An 11,333-nucleotide genomic window follows, 5' to 3' on the forward strand; every position below is an offset into this window, starting at 1 on the left:
CCCCCGCCTCCGAAATGCTCCGTTCTGCCCCCTTTAGCGACGTCTCCTACACCCCGCCCCACAATCGCCCACGGATCGGCTGCGTTTCCCTCTCCGAAAGGCCGAGACTCGCTCGGGGGCCAGCCTGGCCTCGTGCACGCGACATGCCGAAACGTCGGGCAGACGCTGAGACTGAACGGCAGTGTCCTCGTGGAAAGGGGGGTAGGGGATTGTGCCGGCCACACGCTCTCCTCCCTGTACTGAACAGCAAAACGCTGCCCCTCTTCCGCACCAGTCAGCTCCGGGCCCCCCCTAGTCACGACCCACGCTTGCCCCCGGGGGATGTGGAGCAAACAGAGAGTGGGGGGCTGCCCTGGGTGTCACGCACCCGCCGTCAGCAGGAAGAGAGTCCGAGGTCCTAGTTCTCTGCGAAGCAGCCATGGCGCAGGGGGTGCCTGGAACCTCGGCCCCATCCCATCCGAGTTCAGTGAGCCGTGTGGCCACCCCCGTGTTACAGATCCACACGGAAGCTCATCTGCCCTTCAAAGAGGGCGATGCACAGCATGATGGCCGCCCCCAGGAGAAAGCCCAGGTTCTGGAGGGCGAAATACGTCACGGGCCCCTTCCTGTTCCCGCCGGAGCTTCGCCGCAGCATCTCGGGCAGCTGCAGGGAAACCAGAAACCTGTGAGCCAACAGCTCCGCCGACACGGGGAGGGGATAACCCCAGAGCCCTGGGCGGGCCCGTGCCAGGCGCTGACTTGCTCGGCCTGCCCTCTGGCTAGCCAGTTGAGAAACCTGTGCCGCCTGGGAAGCCTAAAGCGGCCGTTCAAGGCAGGGCTGGGCCCTTGATGCAGGCAACGGGGGTGGCATTAGGGTTACGCTGGGGGGAGCTGTTCTCGGGATGTAGCAAACCCAGTTCGGAGCGTTCCCACCTGGAGATTTTTCTCTCTCAAATCCGGCGCCGGCCCTACACTCGTTCTTCGGGATGATTGGCGGTCCCCAGAGCCGCAGGCGTGGGACAGGACCCCGCGGCGCCAGGGGCTGGGCAAACCCAGAGCCAAAACCGCCCCCGCGCCAAAGAGCTGCCGATCGCCGTGCGAGACACGAGACGACTCACCGGGCGAGGGGGCGGCGCGGTGCCCGGCGGGCAGCATCGGCAGCCTCACTGGGTTGGCACCGGGATCTGCCGCGAACCCAGCCGAGCTGCAGACGCTGCCCAGGACCAACACCCGCCTGGCGAAGCAGTACCGGAGCCAGCCCCCCCCTTACCATGTCCACCAGCGCCACGTAGAGAAAGATGCCCGCTGTGATGGAGAAGATCCAGGGGGTGATTGGCGAGGTGCCCTGGCTGACCACCGTGCCCACCGCCATGCCCAGGTACGCCAGGAAGGCCGACACGAGGTTGGAGAGAAGCACTCTCTTGACGGGCAGGCCCGCCTGCAGCAACATGGCCAGGTCGCCTGCCGGAGCGAGGGAAGCGGCAGGTGAGAGCGTGTGGGATGCCAGGCAGCTGGCGTGGCTGGGGGGGGCGGTGCCCGCCGTGCCGCGCTGCTAGGAGACTTACCGAGCTCGTGGGGCAGTTCATGGCAGAAGACGGCGACCGTGGTGCTCAAGCCGCTGGAGATGCCTTCGGAAAACGCAGCCCCTGCGGGAACGAGAAGCCAATTGGTACCAGGAAGCCGGTGCCCCAGCCCCGGGGTGGCACCTGCCCCCGCCCCCTTACCGATGGCCAGCCCATCCGTCAGGTTGTGTATCCCGTCCCCCAGGATGACCATCCAGGCGATGTCGGCGCCGCCGGCCGCCGGGCCATGCGAGTGTCCGTGGTGGCTCAGCTCCTCCGTCAGTCCGTCCGCGCTTGGCGCTGGCTGCCTCGCCCCCTCCTCTCCCCGGCCGGGGCTGTCGCTGCGCGGCCCCGGGGCCGTCAGACGCTGCGATTCGGCTTCTGCGCCTTCGGAAGAGCAGCCGCAGGCTGGTAGCAGCCCCGAGCCGGCGGGGGAACGGTGGCTGGGGCTGGGGACCAGGCTGCAGGGAAGTGCCGGACTGGAGAGGTCGGGCGGCCCAGACAACTGCCTCTGTGCTGGCCTCTCCCAGCAGGGGGCGCTGTGGGGAGCGGGGCAGGGGCACTGGCTGGGGGCGGGGGCAGCTTCTGGCTTCTCCAGCCTCAGTGCAGGGGGCAGGAGCGAGCGACAGCTCCAGGCTCACCTGGGGAAGGCGCCGATGCCCGCAGGGTCAAGCCGCGGTTTCCGTCTGCATCCAGAGCGGGGCTCCTTCCCGCGGCGCGGCTCTGAGGGCGGGAAAGCAACGGCGAGAGCTGAAAGCCGCCCGACGGGCCAGGGCCCGGCTGGCTCCGGGCATCGCGCCCGCTGGGTGTGGGAGACACCTGGGCTGGGCCCCACCCGCGTTATCCTAGACGGGCGCAAACCAGGCGCTTGTGGGCCACGGTGCTGGATGGACCCGATGCTGGGACAGGCCCAGGGAGCCGGGACGTGGTGCTGGACGGGCCCAAGGAGCTGGGACGTGGTGGTGGACAGGCCCAGGGAGCCAGGACGTGGTGGTGGACGGGCCTAGGGAGCCGGGACGTGGTCGTGGACGGACCCAGGGAGCCGGGATGTGGTGGTGGATGGGCCCAGGGAGCTGGGACGGGCCCAGGGAGCTGGGACGTGGTGCTGGACGGACCCGACGCCAGGACCTGGATGGGCCCAGGGAGCCAGGACGTGGAGCTGGACGGGCCCAGGGAGCCGGGACGCAGCAGTAGCAGATGTGCCGTCACCACATAGCTGCCCCGGACAGGCAGCGCCACCCCCCTCATCCCCCCCCAGCAGGTGCTGACCCCGGTGGGGCCTGGGCCAGGACACCGGTGCCAACGCTCCTGCTCTCGTCAGCTCTGCAGCCCCCCCGCGGCATCGGGGCCCAGCCGGAAGCCGGCAGCACGGTGCCCCCTGGCATTGCCCCAGGGCGCTGATGGGAAGGGCGCCCCCTGCTGTCCCACCCTCCGTCCAGCGCCCTGCCCTAGGCGGGCTCCCGGCCAGCCAGGGGCGACCCACGAGCTCTTACCGGCCGGCTCCGTCTCTGCTTCAGCGTGCCCAGGAGGTGTTCGATGAGGAACAAGACATAAATGCCCCCCAGGACCGACAGCCCCTTCAGCACCAAGTCCTGCTGCTCCCGCGGGGTTTCCTGGTGCCTCCCTTGGGCCTAAACGCAGAAGGAGGGAGGGGAGCTCAGGGTCCCTCTTGGGGGCTCCCAGAGCCGGGGGGCAGGGAGAAATCGGGGGGATTCAATGGGGGGGACTCTGGGAGGGGGGGGCGGGATGGCCGGTGGTTTGGGACAGTGCCCAGGTGCCAAGCTGGGATAGGCGGGGGGCTGGGGGAGGGGGCGATGGGCTCCCTGGCTGTGATGCAGACGCTCCGCTGGATGGAGCCACAGATGACCTCGTCTCCCGCCGCCTCCCATGGGTGCTTCCCCGGTCCCAGGCTTTCCAGCTCGGGCCTGCCGGGCTGGGGGCCGGGCGCTGGGGGGCCCGGCGGGGGTCAGGGGGCGCTGGGGGGCCCGGCGAGCCCATACATACGTGCGGCCACAGGTGAAGGAGGGCGTCCCCGCACAGCGTCCCCACGGCCAGCGCCACCAGGAAGGCCAGCAGGAGGCGGCCGAAGTCGCGGCCGAGGAAAGGCACCAGCAGGAGGGCCAGCGCCGAGGGCAGGCTGATGAGCGTGATGGCCAGGAAGCCCCAGCCTAGAACTGCAAGAGGAAGCAGGGTGAGGCAGCTGGGGGGGCCTGGGCTCTATCCCCCCCCCACCCCGACACCCTGGGGGTTTGGCAAAGCCACAGGGCAGGCAAATCCCTTGGCACAAGGAGAGGCTCCTAGTGCCTGTCCTCTCCCCGCTCTGTGCCTCGGTTTCCCCATCGGGGATGGCTGCCCCTTCCCAAGGCCCTGGCCCTGGGCAGGGGTGGGGGAGGGGAGGGTGTTACCTGGCCACAGCGCCCCCGCCAGGGGCTCTGGTGTCAGCTGGTCGTGGTGCCGGACGCAGACCCGGCTGTCGATCTGGTAGAGCAGGGCCGGGCACAGCAGCGTGAACTGCTCGGGCGTGATCTGGGAGACGGCATTCAGCCCGAAGTTCACCAGCAGCTGCGTCACGTTGAGACACTTTGGGGGGGGGGGACAGCGGGGGTTAGCGAGGCCACCTGGGGAAGGGGCGTAACCCACCTGCCCTCCCAAGCCCCAGATTGCTAGGACGCAGGGGCTGTCTAGTGAGTAGCAGAGGCCTGTGGGGCCAGGACACCTGGGTTCCGTTCCCGGCGCTGCGGGGCATGGGGTTAGAGCCAGGCTGGTCAGCACTGAGACCCCCACCCCTCTGGCTGAGGATGTCTGGCCCCCCCTTCAGAATCCCTCCCCTTTAGACCCCAGAGGGTCTGAGAACCGCAGTGCAGCCCCCCCTCACATCCTCGTGCAGGTGGTCGGTGACGGAGTGGTCCAGGGCCAGCACCCGCTCCAGCAGGGTCAGGCGGGGCGGGGCTGGGGGGGGCTGGACAGGGTCGCTTCTGCTCCCAGGGTGCCCTGGGGGGCAGGTGGCGCTGGGCCCTTCTGTGTCCGAGGGCGGGAGGGTGCCCCCGGAGGCAGCTCGCGGCCTGGGCGTCGGGTCAGCCTGGTGCAGCCGGACGGTCTCTGGCTGGTTCCTTCCAGGGGATCCCGGCCTGAAAGAAATGAACAAAAACGAATTCCCAGTTCCCAGCTGCAGCCCCGGGCCGGGCGGGGATGACTGGGACTGATGGGCAGCGGCAGGACTGGAATATCGAGCGGCTGTGGGTCGGGAGTGAGGGGCACCGGCAGAGCTGGGGGTGGGGAGCGGGCGGGGGTACCAGGGGCTGCGGGTTGGCAGTGAGGGGCACCGGCAGAGCTGGGGGGGGAGCCCAGGGCTGGGCTATCAGGGGCTGCGGGTCGGCAGTGAGGGGCACCGGCAGAGCTGGGGGTGAGGAGCCCAGGGCTGGGCTAGCAGGGGCTGCGGGTCGGCAGAGCTGGGGGGGGAGCCCAGGGCTGGGCTAGCAGGGGCTGCGGGTCGGGAGTGAGGGGCAGCGGCGGGTACCTGGAGGTGCCGTTCTGTCTCCGCCCCTCGGGGTCCAGGCTGGGCGGCTCCGCCCCGGCGTGCTCCAGGGCCGAGTGCGAGTGCCGGTGCTTGTTGTCCTGCACCTCCAGGATGTCCAGGTGGCTGACGTGCCCGTGGCCCAGCGCCTCGTGCTCCATCTCCACCACCTGCACCTGGCCCAGGCCCAGGCTCCGCAGCAGGCGGGTGAGGCCGTGGAAGGACAAGGTGCCGTTCTCCCCGTACAGCCCGAAGAGCTGCTGCAGGTAGTAGCCCTGCTCCTGCTCTGCGTCCTCCAGCGGGGCCGGCGCCGAGGCGGGCAGGCCGGGGGGCGGGCGGCACTCGCCCGGCAGCAGGAGGGCAGCGACCCAGAGTCCGGCCAGCAGCAGCCGCGGCTTCCTCCGGTCCATCCGGGGGGCGGGGGAGCCTGGCGCCGAGCGGGACGGGGAGGGGCTGTCAGCTGGGGTCGCACCTGGCCAGGTGCGCTGCCTGGGGCACCCCCTCGTGGGAGATCTGTTGGCACGGGGGGGGCAGAGCTGAGGGGGGTGAATGGGCCTCTCCCCTGTGCCCTGTTCTACCGCACGGCTCTGGGCAGCACCCGGTTGGTGGCCCCCCCCCGGGCCCCAGTTTGTACAGCCCAGGCCTCAGGCGGGACCTAAATAGGCCAGGCTCTGGCAGAACTTCTGGAGGGAGCTGGCGGCTACCAGCTCGGACTCCTGGGTCCCATTCCCGGCTGCCCAGTGGTGTCAGAGGAACAGATTTTCTCCAGTGGTGCAAAGGGGGGAGGGGGTCTCCCCTGTCCTGGGGGGCTGGGCGTTCTAATGGGGAACAGGGACCAAATCAAGCCAAAGAAACACTCAAACAGGTGCCCCCACCCCTTGGGCCTGTTAAATATACAGCCAAATAACGCCCGGCTCCAGCCACCGCCGCTCGGAACTGCTTCGCCTGGGGGGCTGGGAGGGGCCGGAGGGAGAGAGACGGTGGGAGCCGGACAGTCAACGCTTTACTCTGCTGACGCCTGGTCTGCCTGAGGCAGTGGGTCCAGTGAGCCCAGGCCCGGGACCTAGGGGAGTGGGGCTCTGGCCTGCTGGGTGACAGCGGGCAGGTCCTGCCCTCGTTCCATGCCTCAGTTTCCCCTCCCGCACTTTGCCTAGTGAGCGACTCGCTCTCCCCTGTGCCTGGGCTGTGGTTGGAGAAATAAGGCCTGGGGTTAGAAGTGTCCCACCGAGGGAAGCTGTCGTGCAGAAGTGGTTGTACCCGTGTAAAGGGGCCTTGCACCAGTACCGTGTGTTACGCCCCGCAACGAGAGACCAGCAGCTGCTTTAACTGGCCCAGGAGAGTTAAAACTCTCTCGTGTGGACGAGACCTGAGTCTTTTCAACCCCACCCAGCGAAGGCAGCTGAGAGTGAGCCCAGGATTCCAGGTGGGGAAACTGAGGCAGAGAGCAGCTCCCTCCAAGATGAATATCCCAGGGGGGTCTCTGAACAGCAGAGACAGGGAACGGGGGAATCAGCCCTGGAAACAGCCTCAGTCAAAACTCACCTGTTGCTGCCTGTTCCTCCCCGGCCGTGTCTGTCCCGCAGCGAAGCTGGCGCAGTCGTGGGGCAGCGCAGCTGGTTAGCGGCGCAGGCTCGTCCCTCGCCCGGCTCGCAGCAAGGACTGGCCAGCCGGAGGCGACGGGCAGGGAGCTGGGCTGGGATTTGAAGCGGGCGTGAGGAGCGTGCGCTGATTGAGTTAGACACCGGGTCAGAGCGCCTGGATTAAGGGGCCCGGCTCTGCGTGTCCCTCACACTTGTGTGAACACGTACGTTCAGTCCCTCTGACACACACACACACCCCGGCGCTGGGACTCACAAGCTGGCCCCTCTGCTGTGTGCAGCTGAGACAGGGAGCTGCCCCTTGCCCCTGGGGCACGAAGGGAACCCAGCGCCAGGCCTGTGGAACTCACCGCTGTATTATGTGTGTCCTGCCTGAGACCCCTTTGCGCTAGGGCTGTACGAACAGACCCAGAAATCCACCCTCGGAGATGTGGACACTGCGATTGTCACCTCATTGTTCCCCAGGGCTTCCCCCGGCCCTGCGTTCTCTCTTTGTTCTAGGTGTACAGCGCCTAGCGCGATGGGCCGGGGTCTCTCGCCGCCGCCAGAGCAGGGAGACCCCCCCGAGATTGGCCGAAGGCCCCGGGCTGAGCATTCCCCGGGGTAGAACGAGGCCGGCCAGCGCTGGACACCGCGGCGAGTGCTACAAAACTAACCGTGTGCGACGGCCGCTCTCCGGGGTCAGGAGGGAACTGACCGGAACGGCCCGGGACAGGGCGTCTTGCACCCACCTCGGCAGCAGCGGGCGCCGGCTGCCGGGCTCGGTTCTGGTCATCGGCCTCGCGCGCAGGTGTGGAGCGATCGGCTGCAGCGCCAGGAGGTGAAGGTGCAACTTCTCCTGCTTGGCAGCCTTGGAACTCCCCACCCAGGAAGCCACGTCTGGCCCGCGGGCCGCTGCGGGGAGGGGCGGGGGGGCTGCCTCTGGCTGGGAGGAGGAGATGGGCCGTCAGCCTGCGGCTCGCTGGGCCCCGGGGGGCAAAGCGTCCCCAGTTTCACCTGTCCGGCCGTCTCTTTCCAGGCTGCCGGACAGTCCAGGAGCCGCCCAGGGTGGAGCCGGGGATCCCAGACCCAGATTTGGCCCCCCGCCTGCTATCCGGTCTGAGCAAGGTACAATTACTGGGGTGTCCCTGGAGAAGGGTGGGGAGCATGTGTCCTTGACAGGCAGTTTTGCAAGCCCAGGTACTTTATTGCGAGGTGTTAATGATTCACCTGGGTGATAACTCAGACATGAAGCCAGCGCCTGGTTCCCCCCACCCGCCTGCCAGGCCAGCCCTGTGTCAAACCAGGCAGCCGCTGTGGGACTGTGCCCTGGCTCCTGGGGGGCAAGAACTGAGCTGGGGCCGCAGTGGCTGGAGGCTCCGGGCCCCAGAGGCAGAAAAGCCCGGAGCTGGGGCAGCAGCATCCAATGTCCCGCTCCCAGGGCGGGGGGAGGCGCAGGCTACTGAGACGTCTCCCTCCCCCCGCTTTATTGCCCCTCCAGCGGGAGGACTCAAGGGACAGGCGCTGAGCAGGGCGGGGGGGGGGGGGGTGGAGCTGGGGTAGGCCACCGCATGGCAGAGCTGGTGACTGGGAATCTCAAATCCTTCTCCCGCCTGTGTCCCCCCCGTGCTGCCCCCCCACCCCTAAATTGTCCGGGCCCAAGGTAAATCCACTTGGCCGTTTGCACAATACCTAGGGCAGGTCCCATGGCTGCCCCCCACCCCCCTCGATTCCAGCCAGCCTGGAAATCGTCCCAGTGCGGGATGGGCAGGGCATGACCCCGGCCTGGCAGATGATGGACACCTGGGTGTCACGGGGTTAAAATCCTATAAATGCCCGTCTTGTTTTCACATGACTCCGGGCGCTGGGGCTTTGGGAATTGCCCCGATTAGCAGGAGAACTGGCACGGCTCTGTCGCCTCACGTGCTCGATGGGCAGCCTGGAACCCTCCCCGCTACCAGCCCCAGGAATAGGTCCTCGCCTAGACGCTCCTGCGGGAGTCCTACCCCAGCCGCTTCCCATCCACCCCCTGGTCTTACCAACCCGCTAGATCTGCCCCTCGAGAGCCTGAGGACACATATGGGACCTGCCGCGTTGGTGCACTTATTAGCTGTAGCAGGGTAGAGCCGGGCCTGAGCGCGCCAGGCGCTGCACAAACAGCACTGTGTTCCCTGGGGGCGCCCTGCCACCACCCTTAGCGCTGACTTCGTGCCATGAGGGCACCGGGCAAACACGCCAGGAAGAGCCTCTGGGAAACCGCCCTGGTGCTCTTTGCAGACCCCCCCGGGGGGCTGCGTCTGGCCAGGACGGGTGCCAGACACCTTCCCCTGCCCCCGTCCAAAAACACCAGCTTCCAACTCTGCCCCAGGGCCGGGGCCAGCGGTGCCGGCTCCAGCCCCCCCTTCGGTTTACTTTGGGGACAGGGGGGACAGCCTTGGAGGGGGCTGATTCTTGTCTGGCAGAATCTTTGCCAGTACTGGGGCTTCCCCCACCCCCCATGGGGGATCTGGCCCCCCAGAAGCGGGGAAAGGAAATGCACTTACCTGGCGCAGCGTCTCGGTCCCTGCCCTTCGCTGCACAAATCTGGCTGCTCCAGTACCTGAGGGGCAAGGGTCAGGCAGGTCGCCCCGAAGCCCGTCCCCTTTCCCCCCCCCCCCACCCCAGGGGCCTGAAGGGAGGGCTGGGGAGGAGACTAAAGGGGTGAGTCCCTGTAGGTTTCCTGCCTCTATCAGCCTGCAGGGCGCTGGCCGAGGTGCAGAGGGAGGGGACTGGTCCCAAGCCGCAGCCCTGCACCCACCCTGGGCGCTGTCTTCTCTTAGCAGGAGCTGGGGCCGGGCTCCTGGGTTCGGATCCAGCCCAGAGCCCCACCAGTCAGGGACAGAGCTGGGTCGCCTGCGGCCCAGTGCAGCCCCCTGGGCCCCGCTGCCCCTTCGCAGTTCGTGCCCCCTTGGGGCTCGCTGAGCGGCAGGGGCAACCGTGCCCTGGGGACGGGCCTCGTCCCGCCCAGGGGAGAGATTTTCCCGTCTAATGCTCAGTGTGACTCGGGCAGGAGCTGTATACAGCAGCCCCTTTGATCTAGTATAACGCCCAGCGGGGCCACGCTGCCGCCCGCATACGGGGCTGGGGTTCGTCACGGGGCTTGGGAAGGGGGGGTTTGATCTCAGCCATGACAAGCTGCTCCGGTGCCGGACTCGGGGGCTAACGCCCGGTGTGACCGGTACAAAGCGTCCCCCGGGCGCAAGCGACCACACGGCAGGCGGAGGGGGAGGGCGGCACGGTCTTTATTCCAGCGCAGCCCCGGGCAGGCCAGCGACTCCACTCGGGTGAGACAAGAAAAGGGAGTTGGGGGGTTAAAACAGAATAAAAGGGGGGGGCGCTGGGAGCATCGGGCTTGGGGGGAGGGAGAACGGCTCCGAGGTCAGCCCCAGGCCCGATCCCTCCCCGGGTGGGCAGACGTGACAGCCCTTCCCTGCGCAGTGATTCGGGGGAGCCCAAATCCTCCATCTAGCCCCTGCCCCGGGGCCGCCCGTCCCGGGAGCTGCCCCCACCAGCTCCGGGCTGCGGGGGGCGCTCGGGGTGACGGAGACGTTTGTCTGCTAGGAACCCGGCTGAGACTCGTTCCACGCAGGGGGCCCAGAGCGCCCAGGCGGGGATCACGGCCGACCTGGGCTGGAGCCAGCACCCCGCCCCATCGCCCCCCCTTCCGCTGCGTGTGCCCCGAGGTTCCCTGAGCTGGGGCTGGCCCCGGGGAGAGAGGAGATTTGTCTCCAAGCTCAGTCTTAGGTAGCCTCCGCTGAGACACCAAGACCCAAACGGGCCCCTCCCAGGGGCAAGGGGGGGGGGGGCACTGCTGCCCCCCACGTCCGATGCCCGGAGGCCTCAGCAGCAGGGGTCGCGTTGTCTCCAGCTGCCCCTTGGCCACTGACCCCACCTGGCGAAATCAGCTTTTTAAAGTTTGCTAAAAAGTTTCAGGATATTTGTAAAAAAACCGCCAAAGGAACAAAATCCCGTGAGATGGGGGGAGGAGGGGGGCTGGCCCTGCCCCCAGAGGGGCACGTGGGGATGCCGGCAGGGGCAGGGCTGTTGGCTGTGGCTCCGCTTAGTCTCAGAGCAGAGCCGTGAAGATAAAGGGCTGGTTTCCAATGGGGGGGGGGGCGCCCCCCTCCCTGTCTCTGCTCAGGAGAACGCCACAGTCCCGGTGAAAATGGTCGCGACTGCGGCGAGGAAAACGCTCTTGGTTTCGCTGTCTCTGATCTAGCCTGGAGCGTCAGCCGGCCACGGTCTCTCCCCCGCTCCTCATCCTCCGGCTCAGCCGGCCTCCTGCCTCGGCAGTGGGGCCTGGGGCGAGCCGGCACCGAGCTGGGGCGGGGGGCCCAACCCCACGGTGTTATCTCTTGCTGCTTCGCCGGGTCTCTTTCCCGTTGCTGATGGGGCTGGAGGACGAGCTGGACCCGGCCGAGCCCGCGCCCTGGTGGTTCGGCTGGCTCCTGGTGATCCGGCCGCTGGTGGGGTGGGACGGGACGTTTGGCGGGTGGGGGAGGGCGCCGGGGCCTGAGGCACTCACCCCGTTGCCGTTCTGGCTCTCGGCAGCTAAAAACAAAAGCGACGGATTCCGCAGGGAAATGAACAGCGAAGCCAAGGCAGTGCTGGGCAGAGAACCCAGGAGTCCTGGCTCCCAGCCCCCGCTGCTCTAATCACTAC

At 67.9% G+C, this 11,333-nt stretch overlaps 2 protein-coding genes across 2 annotated transcripts in view; both read right to left on the reverse strand.

Moving 5' to 3' along the window:
- Positions 1–350: 350 nt before the first annotated feature.
- SLC39A5 (solute carrier family 39 member 5) lies at positions 351–7,428 on the reverse strand. Its single transcript, XM_029913446.1, has 12 exons — positions 7,310–7,428; positions 6,598–6,780; positions 5,059–5,568; positions 4,417–4,669; positions 3,947–4,121; positions 3,546–3,715; positions 3,035–3,172; positions 2,183–2,264; positions 1,704–1,928; positions 1,545–1,625; positions 1,250–1,440; positions 351–643 (listed from the first exon to the last, which is right to left on the reverse strand). The coding sequence occupies exons 1-12, from the start codon at positions 7,426–7,428 to the stop codon at positions 491–493; spliced, it is 2,280 nt and encodes a 759-aa protein (XP_029769306.1). The 3' UTR covers positions 351–490.
- Positions 7,429–9,914: 2,486 nt separating this feature from the next.
- Positions 9,915–11,333, reverse strand: part of NABP2 (nucleic acid binding protein 2) — a 5,857-nt gene continuing 4,438 nt past the window's right edge. Inside the window, exon 7 of the mRNA XM_024206034.3 lies at positions 9,915–11,222. Coding sequence (XP_024061802.1) covers positions 11,020–11,222 — 203 coding nt within the window. The 3' untranslated portion in view covers positions 9,915–11,019. The remainder of the gene's footprint in view (positions 11,223–11,333) is intronic.

This window comes from Terrapene carolina, unplaced genomic scaffold, assembly GCF_002925995.2.
Source record: "Terrapene carolina triunguis isolate 2854851 unplaced genomic scaffold, T_m_triunguis-2.0 Scaffold641, whole genome shotgun sequence".
Lineage (NCBI taxonomy): Eukaryota > Metazoa > Chordata > Testudines > Emydidae > Terrapene > Terrapene triunguis.